The 18,156-nt window shown below is 45.1% G+C and overlaps 1 protein-coding gene across 6 annotated transcripts in view; it reads left to right on the top strand.

Moving 5' to 3' along the window:
• Positions 1 to 18,156, top strand: part of UNC5D (unc-5 netrin receptor D) — a 420,790-nt gene that overhangs the window by 375,617 nt on the left and 27,017 nt on the right. For all 6 annotated transcript variants that reach the window (XM_053269389.1, XM_053269395.1, XM_053269393.1 and 3 more), the window contains 3 exons: positions 2,317 to 2,485; positions 2,894 to 3,121; positions 6,742 to 6,891. In XM_053269389.1, the coding sequence (XP_053125364.1) occupies positions 2,317 to 2,485; positions 2,894 to 3,121; positions 6,742 to 6,891 (547 nt within the window). The remainder of the gene's footprint in view (positions 1 to 2,316; positions 2,486 to 2,893; positions 3,122 to 6,741; positions 6,892 to 18,156) is intronic.

Genomic DNA, 18,156 nt, shown 5'->3' with positions numbered 1-18,156 from the left:
ACCAGTAATTTTTTTTTTTAAGTAATAATGGCACACAACAGAGAAAAGGCTTGACATAAAATCAGTTCTCATTTTGAGCAACCACTGGCTGGTGTTTTGATTTAAAATAGAATTCTGAAAATTCAGTTCGATTTCAAATCAAATTCAAATCTGGTCCGAAAATGTGATTAGAATTGAAATCAAATTTGAATTGATTCAACCCTGTGCTGGAATCCTTTTTAATCAATCCGGTGGACTGAATGACTTTTAAAAGGTGCCAAACGCCTCTTGAATCAAATTTGAATCAAATTTCAAAAAATTTATTTGAATTCAAATTGAATTGTCCTCTTAAAAAGTGATTTGATTCCAATACTCGAATCACTCAGATTCTGGTCAAATTGATTCATATCCATTTGTCCATCCTAGTTTCCTAGTTTCTCTAGGAAACTAGAGAAGGAGACGGGGATGGCCTTGTACTCGGTGGCTGGATATTATTAAAAATGGCACTGGAATGACCATGGCAGACTTAAAGGAAGCTGTCCGAGATAGGATGGCATGGAGCGCAGTGATCCATAGAGTGACCGAGAGTCGGACATGACTGAACGGATAGAGAGAGAGAGGAAACTAGTGGGGAAAACTAGGCTCTGAATCACTCACACGGGGCTGTTTAAGAAGCAACATGGGTTCTTGGTTGGTTTTTAGAATCTGTGTTGTTCTTTCCTGTTTGACTATGCCTCTCAAATTCACCCGAGGTTCAATTAGAGCAAACAAACGAAACTTTAAAACCAAGGTGTGCAGTTGACCTGTTTGTTTTAAGCATGGCTGAATTTGCCATCACATTGCGTCTGAGCCAACCCCCAAGCTTTATTCTCGGCGTTTTGCAAGAGGATCCACACAGAGCAGTGGAGAAACAACTGCAGATTGGGTGAATGGTGCAGGAAGGGGCCAAATAAACCACAGACCGCAAAAGAAACCATCCTGTGGTCAGGTCATCTGCAAAGGGAATTCTCTTTGCGTTTGTAGAAGCTTAGTTAGACGCTTCCTTGGCTCCGTTTTTTGTCTGTATAGTGTTTCATCTGTACACATGACCTTGTGTATCATATTTTGCATTGTATCGTGTTTTGTCTAACAGGGCCCACTGTGTCAATATCTGCAGCTATTTCTCTCTGAAGCTATTGCTGGGATGGAATCCTTGCATTTAGGATGTGCAGAGAATCCTTCCCACCCCAGTTTTTTACAACCACTAGACTTCCAGGTCTGCGGGAACAGTTTTCTCATAGCCTGGAACCAGATCAGGTTATACATAGAGCCAGAAATCCCCAGAGGCAAGCTTTTTCTAGAAGAGAAGTGAACTACACATTTCCTGCAATTTTGAGATAGGGTTTGTTGTAGTTGTTTTACATGTAATACAACATGCAAGGCAAGATGAGTTTGTGTGGGATGTGCTCCATTCAGGCCTGAAAGGGGATAAAAGAGGAGGGTATTTCAAAATCCACCACCATAAGTGGTGCAGCAAGGAAATGCTTGATTTGGTTTGAATCTCCACTGCTACTATATTGGGCAGTAGCAATATAGGAAGATGCTGAAAGGCATCATCTCACACTGCGTGGGAGGAGGCAATGGTAAACCCCTCCTGTATTCTACCAAAAGAAAACCACAGGGCTCTGTGGGCGCCAGGAGTCGAAATCGACTTGACAGCACACTTTACCTTTATTTCAAAGTCCATACTTGATGTCAGACTATTTCATACTTAATGTTAGGTTTATCTATCTTACTCATCAATTTTATTTTATTTTCCCCCCTAAAGCTGGAAAAAGCCTCAGCTGGGAATATTTGTGTGAGGATGCACACTGCATCATAATATTTTGATCTTTTTTTCTTTTCTTTTTTACAGCTGAAGAATATGATATTCCCAAGGCTTTTCTGAATGAAATAGCTACATGGCAATTTTATCACCTAAAGTTAATCCTTGCGTTCATTGATACTAAAGAACTTTGCAGGCATTTCATTTGAGATAGGAGTTGACAATAAAGAACTAGGTAGACTATAGGACCTGATCAATCACACTTAGATCTGGAATCCAATTTGCATTGAGCACACAGTTCATTTTCCTTTTGCACTTCCCCCCATGTATGTGTCTAACAGATGGATGCAGCTCTAAGATTTTGGCAGCAGAGGTTTTAAATATTTAGTTGTTGTGCTGAACAAACATAAATGCTACCAAAGCAATGAGAGAAATGAATGAATGTTTGCAGAACTTCCACTTTCCCTCCCGGAAGAAAGTTGTGTTTGATTCTGGCTTTCCCCCACTTGTAATATTTCTCTCTGTGTGCAAAGCTTGCAACCAGAAGGCAGCGAAGTCCTCCTGGGTCCAGAAGTAACATGTGGTCCTCCAGAAGTGACAGTCTCCACCCCATTTGCCTTGACAATACCACACTGTGCAGAAGTAAACTCTGAGCATTGGAATATCCACTTGAAGAGGAGAAAGCAGCAGGGCAAATGGGAGGTAAGTCCAATGCAAAGTCATGTGGCCTTTGTGCAACCCGAATCATACTCTCCCCTGTGACAAAGATAACAAAACTACTTATTAATGTTATTATGGAAGGGAGGGGAGCTTGTATGGAAGTGGGGAGAGTTTGTCTTGTGGTAGCAAGCATGACTTGTCCCCTTAGCTGGGTCCAGCCTGGTTGCATCTGAATGGGAGACTGAATGGAGATGCCAAGGTATTTGACTCAGTATATGGCAGCTTCCTATGTTCCTATATTGCTCTTTATAAAATGAACAATAATAAAATTAATATACAATCCAAACTGAGAAAACATAAATCAAAGACACTGACACAAAATCACTATGGTCTAAAATAATATCACTCTCATTCCCCCCGCCCCCTCTGTATGATTTTATATATATACAGGAAGTGATGTCAGTGGAAGAGGAGACAACTTCCTGTTACTGCTTATTGGATCCGTATGCTTGTCACATTCTCTTGGACTCTTTTGGAACTTATGCTCTCATTGGACAGCCGCTCTCTGACTGTTCCATTAAAGAACTGAAAGTAGCAGTCTTTGGCTGTATGTCTTGCAACTCACTGGATTACAGTTTGAGAGTATACTGCGTGGATAATACGCCATGTGCATTTCAGGTAAGAAAGCAAAGCCATGCTTTTGTTTCCTTTTCAAGATGATCGGAAAAAGTGAGACCTCCACATCTTCCAGTCTCCACTTATGACTGCAGCCTCATGCAAATGCATACTTGCCAACTTGTCCCTGACCCGAAAATCGGGACAGGTTGGCAGGTATGCAACTGTTCTTCATTCATTTTTCTTTTTCTTTTTATGTTGTGGTGAAGTTTCTCCCATAGGAAGAAAAACAACTCGGCCGGGAAGAGTTTGAGTGGAAACGTCTCTTGGAGAGAAAGGATTAAGCACTTCCTCCGTACCAGCATTGCTCTCGACATTGCAGCTTTCTGCAGCTTTATTTAAACGAAAGTCTTAGGGTAAATTTACATATATAGGCTGTTCACATGCGCAGCCAAGACTGCTTTTGGCTGAGCAGGTGAAGCTGTGGGAGCTAACCAGTTGCTGGTGGTGCCACGGCAGCAAACCTTTTTAGGGAGCCTGCCACTTAGTTAAGGGCATGAGTGTGCCCTTAATTTGGGCTAAGCACTCGTGTGTTGGTGGCGCTATGCGGCATCAACACAGGAGCAGTCTCTCGGCCAGTGCCGGGGGGGTCCCCACAATGCACCGCACTTGAAATGCAATGAAATGCATTGTGGGAGTTCCAGTGCTGGAGAGACATGTCTGGACTCCCGCACTTCTGGGGGAAACAGCGGACCATCTGGGTATTGTATGCCCTGACCTTCCCAGTGAGGAAAGGGAGCTTCTACTGCCTTCCCTGCCACCAAGCCCTTCTCACGGATCATGAGAAGGGGCCCAGTTTATCCCTGAGTTAGGAATTTGCCCCTTTTGCACCAAACCCTGTTCTTTATAACCGGGCGTGTATTGTTTCTGGAAATTCAAAACCAGGTGTACTTCTGTAAATGGATAAGTGATGCAGTTCAATGCATCATTTTCTTATTCGATTCAGCAGGTTTTCCAAGCTCTTGTTAAACACTCCCCTGTATTCTATCAGGAATAATGAGTCCTGAGCATTTGTCAAGGCTTCTGGATGGCAATGGCTTTGAAGAACCCATGTGCAAAATATAGAAATGGTTAAACAAAAGAGTCCATAGAATTCCCTAGCTTGTATTAGAAAGGGAAGGAAAAGCAAACAAATGAAACGAATATTCTCCATCTTTTAGTCAGCAAAGCATGAAGCTGGGCTTAAATGCCACCAGACAAGGATTTGACAGCACATCTCCTTCAACAGACAAGCTTATCCTTTAACAAGGAAAGGGGGTTTAAAAATGGTGTTTGCAGTAAGGTATCACAGTCTCACATGGGGTTAAACAGCAATTTGTATAATGGTTTGTAGTCTCAATTAAAAACAAACCAGCTAAATACTGAGGCCGAGTCATAGAAGAAAAAATGCATTCTAGAAATCTCATTAACACAAACAGCAAGTGTCTCCATCTCAGGCAACTGGAATAAAAGGGCAGGTGGAAGTTGAAGGGGAAAGTGCAAAACGGGTTCACAGACTTCCCACCTATATTTCCAGAACAAAGTACAGGGTCTAGGAACTGGATTTAAGCAGGGGTTTAAGGCAGTAGTTACCAACTTGTGGTCCTCCAGATGTTGCTGAACTTCTACTTCCATCATCCCCAGCTAAAATTTATTGTGGCTGGGGATGCTGGGAGTTATAGTTCAGCAATGTTTGAATCAGGGATTCTCAACGTTGGGTCTCCAGATGTTATTGGACTTCAACTCCCATAATCCCCAGCCCCAGTGGTCTTTGGTTGGGGATAATGGGAGTTGAAATCCAATGACATCTGGAGACCCAGCGTTGAGAATCCCTGGTCTTGATGATCACAGGTTGGGAATCACTCTTAAGACTTAACTTTTCCCTTAAGACAGTGATCGTCACTATTTTTCCCCAGCAGGGGTCACTTGGGCAAAAAATTCCATTGTGGAAGTCATAGTCCTTCTCAGCACTTTCCTAGCTCTACAGGGAAAGTAGACTATAATGAGGAAGACTACACTTAGCACTCTATGCATACCTTCCAAGGCTCAACAGGACTCTGTTTGCCTTAAAGGGGCTCCACCACTGTTGGGCAGAACTGCAGAAATGCGTGGTGGGAATGGTTGCCTCCAAATGGTGCCACGAGGGTTGTGTGGAGTGTCTGGCTTCAGCTGAAGCTTGATGCAGGAATAATATAAAATTAGTCAAGGAGCTTCCTCTAGCTCCCAGGTCTTGCAAAGAAGAACATACAACACAGCTTTATGGGGTTTAACATTCAGGAAGACAATTGTTATCATCAAGGCGGACTAAATGGCCTTTAAAACTCCTTCCATCTCTATGATTCTACTGCATTTCCCTGAGTTGAAGACAATTCTGAATTTAAGATGACCCCCTTGAAAACATTACATGTTAACTATAGGTTAGGGTTATAGGTTATACCTGTATTGAACCAGAAGGGATGGGACTCCAAGTTTAAGATGACCGCTCAATTTCGAATATCAAAGAACTTGGGCGGGGGGGGGAGTATTCTTGGAGGCAGGTAAATATGGTGTGATCTTGAAACTGTCTCCATTGCTTCATGCAGCAAGCGATTCCATACACACGGAGCCCTTTCCCGTGATCATGAGAAAGGGCTCCAAGGGACGAGGGGAGGAAGCCTTTAAAAACTTACCTCCCCTGCAGATGATCCATTCCTCTTTTCTGTGTTCACGGATCACACTCTCAGACAATCCTCCATCGTTGCCGGCAGCAGCGAGGTTTGGAGGCCAGGAGGCCCTCAGAACTCCCATAATGCACCATGCAAGTGCATTATGGTGATCCCCCAGCACCGGCAGGGAGCCCAACAAGTAGCCTGGGCTGACAGATGATTAAAAAAATGAGGTTAACCTCATTTTGAAGGCAGACTCTGGAGGCAGGTTTGCCAACATGCTGCCGCTGGGAGCCGTGGCTCTCCCAGCAGTTCTCACATGCCGGGAAACCGGGCTGGGCTTCCTTAGTCTGGTTTTGCCTGTGCATGAGAATACCCCCATGGTCTCACCAAATGGCTTATCCCCCACTGTGTGCTTATGCCCATAATGCTGCAAGTCACTAAACAACAGAAGAACTGGATCAAGATAAAGGTGCATCTAGTCCAGCATCACAAGCAGGGCATAGTGGGAACAGACATTCTTCATTGTTTGGCAAGTTCTTCACACAACAATAAACAACAGTAATAAATACGAATATACCGTTTTCCAAGAAAGGTTTCCAAAGTGGTTTCCATGGAAAAATAATAAAGTAAAAAGATGGATCCCTGTCCCCAAAGGGCTCACAATCTAAAAAAGTCACTAAATGTCACTAACACTGTGAGACTTCCACACCAAGACAAAAAGGGCAGTTTTTCAACCTGATAAACTTTCTTCACTATTTTTAATTTTTCTGCATCTGAGAATTTGCCTACAATCCCTCTGTCCTGCTGTAAGGCAGAAGACGCAATGTTCTGAAATGGTAAAGAATCTTGATGAAGCACCGAGTTGGGAAGGTGCAGATGATGCCATTGTAGGAGTCCTAGTTTCTGCAGTCCTCCTCTAAGAAGTGCTGATCATCAGGATGGCTTGTGGGCGGAGATTGCTTTTGCAATTTGTTTGTTTTCTTTTTTCTGCTGTAGGAAGTGGTTTCAGATGAAAGACACCAAGGTGGGCAGTTGCTGGAAGAACCAAAGCTGTTGCATTTCAAAGGAAATACCTTCAGTCTTCAGATCTCTGTCCTTGATATCCCCCCTTTCCTCTGGAGAATCAAACCATTCACAGCATGTCAGGTATTTGTGTCGCAAGGCTGGTGTTTTGTTTTTCAATCCCCAAGCACCTTTGAGGTCCCAAGACATTTCTGTTGCCGTTAACACCATCTGCAGATTTTGTGAATAAATACGGTATGCTGTTTATTACAAGAATCTTGGCATGCTCTTGGTAAGCCATATTCTTCGGCTGAGTCCTGGTGCAATCATGGGCTGAGATGATGAAAATTACTCAAAGGAGTGCCATTGAAATTAAAAGGGCAACTTAGACATTAAGGCTATTTGCATGATCCCCGCCAGGGCAGTTAGGGCAGCAGAAGAGAAGGCAGGGTTCCACCTGCCTTCCCCCAGATGATCTTGTGAGCATGCCATCATGTGCCTACATGATCCACACTATTCCATGAAGCACTGATTGCTGGAGGCCAGGACTCAAGTATACATGTGACCCTGTACCTGGGATACAGGGTTCGCTTATGCCCTTTAACCCAGGTAAAAGCCCAGGCTTGCGGAGGAGGCAGTGCCAGGATTGGGCTCAATCCTGGTGCTGCACACGAGCAGCACTACCCAGGTAAGGCTTCCCTGGGTAGGGCTGCTCGTGTGCACAGCCTCATAGTTTAACATTGTCCTTTTAATTCCAATGGCACTACTTTGAGTAATGTCTTTGAATAATTCCGTCACTGTCTTTAATAACCAGAGAGATCCCTTCACTATAATCTTGATGATTAGAAGGATCTCATTTTGTGGTACTGATGATCAGCCAAACAGCCCAAAGCATGAATGTCTATTAATGAAATGTCTGGAACATAAACTGCAACTACAGTTCAAAGAGTAGCCTTTACATAACACACAGCTGACATATTGGACAACCCAAATTCATGACAAGTTTGTATGTATGTCAGATAGGAATAGAAGGAAGCTGCCTTATACCGAGCCAGATCCTTGGACCATCCAGTATTGTCTACACTGACTGACAGCAACTCTCCAAGCCCTATCTTGGAGTTGCCAGGGATTGAACCTGGGGGCTTCTGCGTGCAAAGCAGATGCTCCACCATTGACCTACGACCTCATCACCTAGTGATAGTGGACTGAAGGACACTAAATCAGTTATTTGAGTAGATGCTTTGAGGATCATGTGCTCCTTGGCCAGTGTGACCCAGCGTGACCACATCTTACAGAAATATGCATGGGCACCACCAATCCACATCTCCCTGAATCTCCCCAGTAACATGTAGATGAAAGAGATATGACATCATCTCATAAACATGACCCTGATCTCCTCCACGTTTTTTGGCTCTTGCTTGCAGGGGCAGAGAATTACTGTGATCATATCATATTGTATGAAAATATGTCAAACAAATATCGATCTCCCAATTATGTGTAATATCAAGCTCTCCCCTCCCCCAAGTTATGTGTAGGAACAAGGGGGAGGAATGGGGGTTTTTTGGTTATTTTTTCATTTTTATTCTGCTCTTCCTTCAGAGCAGTGTACATAGTTATGTTTATCTTCACAACCCTGTGAGGTAGGTTAGGCTGAGAGAGAACTGACTGGCCCAGAGTCACCCAGTAAGTTTCATGGCTGAATGGGGATTTGAACTTGGGTCTCCCAAGTCCTAGTCCAACACTCTAACCACGACACCACACCGGCATTGTTTCTCCATTCCATGTTGTCTGAGGGTAGCACTCAACAGTTTCAGCATTCACTTCTGCAGTTGACTCATTGAGGCTATTCTCGCGAGCAGCAGGACCCGGGCTAAGGGACCCTAGCCCAGTTCCTGCTGCTCGTGTGCAGCAACGAGAGCTGTGCATCTCCCACCGACAGCTTGATGGCAAGCCCACTTATGAAGCCTGCTGCTTAACCTGGGTTTGAGGCACTCTTGTGACCAAAAACACAGCGACTCATGAGTAGCCTCTCAACCGGGAGGCTACAGCAAGTCTCCTGGCATCGGGAGGCTCACCGCAAGGCACCGCACACTTGTGTGGTGCCTTGTGGAACTTCTGGGGGGCAGAAGCCCCCCAATCCCCACCGCCCCATCTGGCTGCATGACGGAGCCGCTGATCATCTGGGCAGCTGATCTGGCCATACGGGGAGTGCTGCCTGATCATCTGCGGGGAGAGCTTGTCAAACCCGTTCTCCTCACAGACCCCATTTTGGCTCGACACACAGATCATGTGTAGAGCCTTATTGTCTGACCATGGGGAAGCCATTTTCTAATTAGGCAGTGCCAAACTTTCAAAAACAGTCATGATTGCTGTAGGAACATGGCTGTTTCCTGCAGTAAACACCAGATCCATGTTTTATAGTCTTCGAACTGTGGCCAGGGTGTTTTGGGGGGGTCTTTTTACACATGGACATGGGTGCTTAAAAATGTGAATATGTCAAACTGTCTTCAGTGGTGAATACTTGCGTACCTGCAGCAAGCTTGTCTGTAAAGCATAGCAGCCTTTTAGAAATGTTATTTCTCAAACCCCAGTGTACTGTGCCTTTAAGGTTTCAAGCCGGGAGGAATAAACAGGTGTCTCTCCCCGCTCCTCAACCAAAGGAAACCATCTCCAAGCCACCTGGAATGCTTAATCTCTGCACCCCACCTCTTGTCACACAACTGAACTGGCTCTTCTTTTGCGCCAGCCCTCAGAATGAAGCCGCCAGTTGGACCTAAATTATTTTCTTGCTTCTTCCCCCAGTCCCAGACAAGTCAGACAATGACTTTGTTCCAAAGTCAGGCAAGAAAGATGGTTGTGTTAGGGCAGGAAGCTGGGAGGAAACAGCCATGTTTATTTCTTCTTCTTCAGAAGGAAAGGTAACACCTGTCTGTTCCTTCCTCACTTGGAAGCATTACAGATGTAAACACCTGAATCTTCTTGAGTGTTGGCAGCTCAGTAACCTATATTTCTTACCTCTCATAGGATTTTGTGAGTGATCACAAAAAAGATAAATATTGCAAAGCAATTTGCAAGTTTGAGATGTGATTATAACTGCAGTCATCTGTGCACTTACTTGAGAGTAAGCTCGTTAGAGTTTAGTCTGGCTTACTTCTGAATGAAATTGTACAGGCTCTGACTGAACATTTTGTAGCTGGTCTGTTTCCAGGTCCAGTTCAAGGTGCTGGTTATCAGGTAGGGATGTGCAAATTGATCCCGATTTGAATCTGGGTGATCTGAGTAATTTGAATTGAATCACCCCTCAAAAGGGCAATTCAATTCAAACTCAAAATGAATTTTTGAATTTTGATAAAAATTCTATTTGAGAGCCATTTTGCACCTGTTTCAAACCATTCAGGTTCCCTGGTTGGTTAAAAAGGTGCCAAAACAGGGTCGAATCAATACAAATTTGATTCAAATTTAGATCAGATTTTCAGACCCAATTCTAATCTGATTCAGATTTGAAATGAATTGAAAATCTGTTTCATGCACATCTCTGTTATCAGGTTTAAGGCTCTTGACAGTTTGGGCCCTGGATAGGCCTGATGCTCCTAAGCATTTATTTTCGACAAATGTTTCCAAAGCGGTTTACAAAGAAAGAAAGGAAGGAAGAGCTCCCTGTAACCAAAGGGCTCACAATCTAAAAAAGAAACATAAGATGGACACTAGGGCAACAGCCACTGGAGGGATGTTGTGCTGGGGATGGATAGGACCAGTTGCTCTCCCCCTGCTAAATAATCAAAGGTGCATCTTTGCTCAGTTAGCAGTGGGGGTGGGCTTTGAACTCCAAAACTTTCTTCGTCACGTTCTTGCCTTTCTTCAGATCCCCCCCCCTGCTATGTCTGGAGCAGACTGTATGTAATGCTGTTTCGTGTGTGGTGTGTGTGTGTGCACACACACACACACACACACACTGCCTTGTACATATGTCTCATGGTGGTTTGTCTTCAGTTTGCACACAGTTGGCTTCAAAGCTGCAATTTGTTCCCTGTAGTTAACTGTTGGATACCAAACTATCTGACAAAAGCAACTGGCACAAAGCAGAAGGACTGATAGAGGAATGAGGCCATGATGAATTTTACTTTCATGGATTAGATCAGGGGTGGGCAGACTTGACCTCCAGCTGCTGTTGAACTACAAATCCCAGCATCCCCAGCCACAATTCATTGTGGGAATTGACAGATGAAGTGTGACTCTGTTGGTTGGTCCTTTTGGATCTCTCACCGGCTTTCGATACTATCGACCATAATATCCTTCTGGAGTGCTTGAGGGGGTTGAGGGTGGGAGGCACTGCTTTGCAGTGGTTACACTCCTACCTCTCAGGAATACTCCAGATGGTGTCCCTTGGGGACTGTCATTCTTCAAAATCTGAACTTTGGTATGATGCCTCAGGGCTCCGTATTGTCTCCGATGTTGTTTAACATCTACATGAAACTGCTGGGAGAGATTATCAGGAGATTTGGTGCAGGGTGTTATTAGAACACTGATGGTGCCCAAATCTTTTTCTCCAAGTCATCATCATCAGGAGAAGGCATAACCTCCCTAAATGCATGCCCGGAGGCGGTGATGGGCTGGATGAGGGATAACAAACTGAGACTGAATCCAGATAAGATGGAGGTACTCATTGTGCAGTGTCGTAACTCGGGAGATGATTTTGATCTGCCTGATCTGGATGGGGTCACACTTCCCCAGAAGGAACAGGTACACAGTCTGGGGGTGTGCCTGGACATAAACCTCTCCCTGGTGTCCCAGGTTGAGGCAGTGGGCAGAAGTGCCTTCACTCAGCTTTGGTTAATACACCAGCTGCATCTGTTTCCTGAGATAAATGGCCTCAGAACAGTAGTACATCTGCTGACCTCCAGATTTGATTACTGCAATGTGCTCTATATGGGGCTGCCTTTGTATATAGTCTGGAAACTGTATTTAGTCCAGAATGTGGCAGCCAGGTTGGTCTCTGGGTCATCTCGGAGAGACCATATCACTCCTATCTTAAAAGATGTACACTGCCTGCAGATAAGTTTCCTGGCAAAATACAAGGTCTTGGTTATAATCTATAAAGCCCTAAGCATCTTAGGCCCTGGGTATGTAAGAGAACATCTTCTTCGCTATGAACCTCACTGCCCATTGAGATCATCAGGAGAGGTTCATCTGCAGTTCCCACCGGCTCATCCAGTGGCTACTTGGGGATGAGACTTCTCCATTCCCTGCTGAAATAAGAGCCTCCCCATCTCTTACAATTTTTAAAAAGGTAGTCAAGACACATTTGTTCACCCAGACATTTAATTAGATCCTGTTTTAATAGTTTGATGGTTTTAAATAGTTTTAACATTGTTTTAAATCTTAAATTATTGGAATGTTTAAACCTTTTTATTTTGTTGTTGTATTGTTTTGTTGTAAACTGCCAGGAGACTTGTGTTTTGGGCGGTATACAAATGTGTTAAATGAATACATAAACAACAACTGGAGGGCCAATTTTGCCCACCCCTGGCTTAGATAGAGTGACAGGGCCGGACATTCCTGGCTATGGAAAGTGCTTATCAGAAGGAGACAAAAACATCTCTCCTAGTGCATGCAATTCCTCTTCCTCCCCTGCCCCCGTCACAACCGCTATTCTGTGGACAGATCAGTTGCTCCAAAATCAGCTTTTCAGTGGTGTCAGGGTTCCCCCGACATCACTCACCTCTGTCCCACTGCCGAGTGGGGTCTAGGACCCTCTGGCTTTCTCCCCGTGGCCCTTCCCCCATCCCCGCCTGAGACAAGCTAGGCTGGCCCCCATGGCCAAATGGAGTGACGCCATCCAGCAATGGCAAGATATCATGCATCTCTTTGCGAGATCTCGCGTCGAACTCTCGTGAGCCCAGGGAGCCTCATGAGAGTTTGGATGGGACTGCGGGTCTCGTGAGAATACCCGCAAGACTGCAGGTATATAGAGCCGAACCAGCCCATGATTGGCAGTCTGAGAGGAAAGAGCCCTAGGAATGTGAAGCCCGCATTGCTGGCAGTGGTTCTCTCCATCCTGTAGTGGTAACAGGCGGCAGATCTACCAAGGCCAGAGCTGTACCTCTGAGGCCAGACTCTCCTACCACTGGGGAGAGGAACAGAGTGTCACAACCCCAGAAGGGCGTGACAGGTGGCTTTGCTAAGTGGGGTGGGGAGTTGAGCCAAGAATACATATAGGGCAGCTTCACATGATTGCTACCAGGTGGGTAAGCCAGGAGCCTGGAGCAAAAAGACAGGGCTTTTAGCTTGCTTCTCCACCAGAATGGAGGGCTAAATTTGCGCCAAAATCCATGCAAGTTTTCAGGGAGTATTTCACACACAATTTAGCTTTGCATCGTGTGTTAGAGCCTAGCCTGATTTAGGGCCTGTGTTAAAAAATCCACTTTTTGTGTTGGTTTTTTGGGGCAAATTCAAACTCGCAGCAAAGCCTCAGAGTAAACCCATGGTCAAGCCTGCTGTCTGGGAAAGCTTCTGCAGTTCCTGGTGAGTTACTGAGAATGATTGAGATTCTCCCGACTTTTTCCAACTTCTGTAACCAAGATTTGAACCTGGGCAGACAAAGTAGGAAAAATCTAGGTAATGTGGCATGAGAACCAGTGGTTGGCAGCTTTATTTTCAGTAGTTTAAGCATTTTATGGTACATGTGCACATTGCTAAATAAGAGAGGGGAATTAGATTTGGCATCTTTTAAACTGGCAAGTGAAAAACAGGTAATCATTCAATATGTTTGTGTGCCAAACCCATTAAGATATTAAGGGATTCATTGCAACCACAGTATAATCGTGGGAATATTGTTACGTTGCTCTAATTATTTTAGTTATTAAGCACAGAGTTGGAAAACAGGTCACTAATGCCCCATGTAATCCTACACAGCCATTTCATTTGAGAGTGGGTATGACAAAATAAAAGCACAGTGTTAGCGTTTTTCTAACAAAATAATAATCTATGAGGGATTGCTTTTTTGTTTGGTTGGTTATTAAACCAACTTGCTGGTGGTCTTTGCAACATTGACACACAAACACACACAGTTTCAGGGCAAGAATCTTTGTTTGAAATAAAATGCATACCAAACAATATAAGCATAGACACACTTAGTCACTGTGTGCTCCTCAGGATCTTGTAGTCTGAACTCCAAGCCTAAAACAGGATATAAGTAATTAAAAGCTTATCTGGTGGATGTTTGTCCATATTCATTAAAGGACTATGGAGAGCTGGGGATACTCCCACTGCACTGATGCCATAAAGCACAACGGCAGATTTTCATCTAGGGCAGGGGTTCCCAGCCAGTGGTGTCCCAGATGTTGCTGAACTAGGAACATAGGAAGGAACATAGGAAGCTGCCATATACTGAGTGGTCCATCTAGCTCAATTTTAACTTCACAGACTGGCAGTGGCTTCTCCAAAGCTGCAGGCAGGAATCTCTCTCAGCCCTATCTTGGAGGAGCCAGAGAGGGAACGTGGAACCTTCTGCTCTTTCTAGAGCAGCTCCATCTCCTGAGGGGAATATCTTACAGTGCTCACGCATGTAGTCTCCCATTCATATGCAACCAGGACAGACCCTGCTTAGCTAAGCGAACACGTCATGCTTGCTGCCACAAGACCAGCTCTCCTCTCCAAATGCCAGGGAGAGAACTTGGAACCTTCTGCTCTCCCCAGAGCGACTCCATCCCCTGAGGGGAATATCTTACAGTGCTCACATATGTAGTCTCCCATTCATATGCAACCAGGACAGACCCTGCTTAGCTAAGCGAACACGTCATGCTTGCTACCACAAGACAAGCTCTCCTCTCCAAAACATTTCACTCCCATCATCCCCAGCTATGGTTTATTGTGGCTGGGGATGATGGGGGTTGTCAGCAACATCTGGAGGACCACTAGTCAAGAAGACTGTTATACACTTCTTTGTGAACATTTGTTGAAAAGCAGTATACCAAAATTCATAGTAGTAGGTGTCACCTTAAGTGGTGCAGTGGGGAAATGCCTGACTAACGAGCAGAAGGTTGCTGGTTCGAATCCCTGCTGGTACTATATCGGGCAGCAGCAATATAGAAAGATGCTGAAAGGCATCATCTCCTACTGTGCAGGAGGAGGCAATGGTAAACCCCTCCTGTATTCTACCAAAGAAAACCACAGGGCTCTGTGGGCGCCAGGAGTTGAAATCGACTTGACGGCACACTTTACCTTAGTAGTCAATTCTAATAAAGAAGATTACTTCTATTCTAATCTAGTAGTGATTCTAGATGACAAACAAGATGCAGTAAGTTCAACTATATACTCAGTCAGCATGAAAGGCAGATCATTGTCTATGTGAGAGTATGGTCAACAAGAAGTTAAGGGAAGACATGGACTCGAATCTGATGAAATGAGCCTATAACTGACTGAGCTGCAGTGCCCACATATAGCTCTTTTAAAAAAAAACAACCATGAAAATTCTACCAATCTGGTAGTGAAGGGAGGCTGTAACCAGTCCCCTTGCTGCCCTTCCTAAATAACTGAGCCACGTGACTTCATTTTTTTAAAAAAACCACTGTTTGTATGCAGTTTTGCCTATTGCACTGGGTTGTGAAATGGCTTGTGCATCTTCTGCTTACCTATGTGATTCCTTATCCAGCTCGGAATACGCATGGATCACTTCTTCCATGCATGCATAGCCCCTCAGTGGATTAGGCCAGTGCTGTTTAATTGTTCTTAAAAATCCAGCAACCACCTTGAAATGCAAAGGTACCTATTTGCTCCAGGACAGTTGTACCTTGGAAGATTCCATATCTGGCTCCTGTTAAGAGTTAATTTAAAATGTCACCATTGGTGTAAACGTCCATGGGTATATTAAGCATGATAATTTATGTGCTGCTTTTCAACAACGAAAAATTTCTCAAAGTGGTTTATGTTGCAAAATGGTATGAGAAAGTATAGACAAAGGTGGGCACCATCAAGAGTCGCTGGAGAAATGCTAGACAGCAGCCATAACTTGGTCTAAGTCAGGCCTGCTCAACTTCGGCCCTCCTGCAGATGTTGGCCTACAATTCCCACAATTCCTGGCTATTGGCTGCTGTGGCTGAGAATTATGGGGGTTGTAGTCCAAAAACAGCTGGGGGGCCTAATTTGAGCAGGCCTGGTCTAAGTGCTCGTGTGTCGGCGCCACACAGCACCGACAGAAGCAGGCTCCTGGCTAGCACTGTGGAGGATCCGCATCAATGCAATCGCACACTCAATGCATCGCACACTCACACAGTGCATTATGGGATTTCTGAGGGCCAGTAAGACGCATCCAGCCCCCAACCCTCCGCACTGCCTTGGGCAGTGGAGGATTGTCTGGGTGCACACAGTGGAGCAGTCGCCTGCAGGGAGATACGTTTCTTAGCCTTCCTCCCCGCACCCCCTCTTGGCCCTTCTCACCGATCGTGAGAAAGGACCCAATATTTCTCCACTCAGAAACCTTCTCTCCCCCAGCATTTCTGCTCCTGGTTTTCCTCCCAGCTGAAAGGAAAAGATAATTTGGCCAGAAAATCAATCAATCTACTTGCTCTGATTTTTAATACAGTTTTGATGTTTTCTTTATCACCATTGGCATCTCTCTGCCACTCACTGAGTCAGGTTCTAAATATAGCATTTTAGTTTATTGTTTCAAATAACCCTTCGCAAGCGGGAATGGAGCTGAGAAGGAGTTGCAGTTTGCTGTACTCTTGCCCTCTGTCTGGAAAGACTTTCCCCTACCTAAAAAACCAGCTGCAATCTTAGAAATAGTAACACATAATCGTCTCTTTTTGCAAAATGAAGGTGCCAATAGTGGAGAAATAATCTGTGGATAATTCAGTCTTTTGCTTTGGGAAGAATCCTGAATTTCCTTTCCCTTTCTCTTGGGAGGAACCCTAACGTTCTGTGTCAGATTTCACTTTGGAGAAATTTAGTTCCATCCCTAAACTAGTACAAACTAGGGCCAAACTAGATTTAATGGATACAATTATTTGCGTAATTAGATGCCTCCTCCATTCGCATATAAAGTAGTGGGTGGGTCTGACTTTCACATCAAAAGGGGTATGAGGGTGGAGCAGTAGTGGTGTGGGAATTGTTGGAGGCAGCAGTGTGAGTATCACGGGTGCACGCTCCTACAATAAATCAAGCAACAGCAGGAATGTGTAGGATAAACTTTTACTAGTAGCAAAGCAAAGTCAATGGAAATTACCATCTTGAAATCATCAGTCCATAAATCGTAGTCAAGGGCCAAGTCCAATTAGGGTCAATGCCAGGGGAGGGGACGGTTACCTGTTCCGTAGTCCAGGGGGTTCCGAAGAGAGCCAAAAGTCGGTAGCCAGGCACAGGGTCAAGAACACAGGAGCAATCAGGAACAAGGTGCACAAAGCAAGGAGCTGGAACTGCACTCCAAAGCGGTCAGTTGAAACCAGTGTGGTACAGAGTGAGCAGTCTGAATTTATACCTCTTCAAGGTTAATTGCCAGGTGAAGCCAATTAAGGCCCCGCCTGCCCTTGGAGTTACAGATTCAGAGGCCTCCGTGGTCAGACTTTGCAGCCAAATGGCAGCTTCTTCTCTGTACAAAATGCTGCTCCTTTTTGCAGTCACGCCGATGCTCCATATAGCTCACTGGTCTGCTGCTGGCTCCTGGCTCCTCCCCATCCCTCCTCCTGGCTCCTCCCCAAGAGGGCAATGGCTGCCCAGCAACCTCCTGCTGTTCTGTAATTGGTAATCTCTCCATCCATGGGGCTCCCTCCTCAGCGTCCTGTAGCAGGACCATATCAGGGGACTGTGAGTCAGACAGTTCCTTCTCAAAACAGTGAGGCCCCTTTAAACGTAAATTAGTAGGTGCTTACCTCCGTTCCGGCTACACCGGCAAGCTGCAGCACCCAACGCTCCCTGTGGCAGGGGATCAGATACCCCACTCACCAAGCTTCCATGGAGCTGACTCCCCACCTGTGGCCAAGTGAGTGGCAGAGCCAACCCCTTGCCATGGGGAGTGCTGGGCAGTGCACCTGCAGGTACAGCCAGAGTGGAGGTAAGTACCTACTAATTTATCCTTGAAGCTGCCTCTCACCACTACCACCAGTGGTGCCCACTCCAGCCACTACTGGGGTGGAGGGATAATAAGGCCCTCTCCTTCCTCCATCTTCCACCATACTACTCTAGGAACAAAGGAAGCTGCCATATACTGAGTCAGACCATTGGTCTATCTAGCTCAGTATTGTCTTCACAGACTGGCAGGTTTCAGGTAGGAATCTCTCTCTCAGCCCTATCTTGGATATGCTGCCAGGGAGGGAATTTGGAACCTTCTGCTCTTCCCAGAGTGGCTCCATCCCCTAAGGGGAATATCTTGGTTGCATTTGAATGGGAGACTCCATGTGTGAGCACTGGAAGATA

The sequence above is a fragment of the Hemicordylus capensis genome, chromosome 8, assembly GCF_027244095.1.
Source record: "Hemicordylus capensis ecotype Gifberg chromosome 8, rHemCap1.1.pri, whole genome shotgun sequence".
Taxonomy (NCBI): Eukaryota; Metazoa; Chordata; class Lepidosauria; order Squamata; family Cordylidae; genus Hemicordylus; species Hemicordylus capensis.
This window is presented reverse-complemented; position numbering and strand designations above follow the sequence as displayed.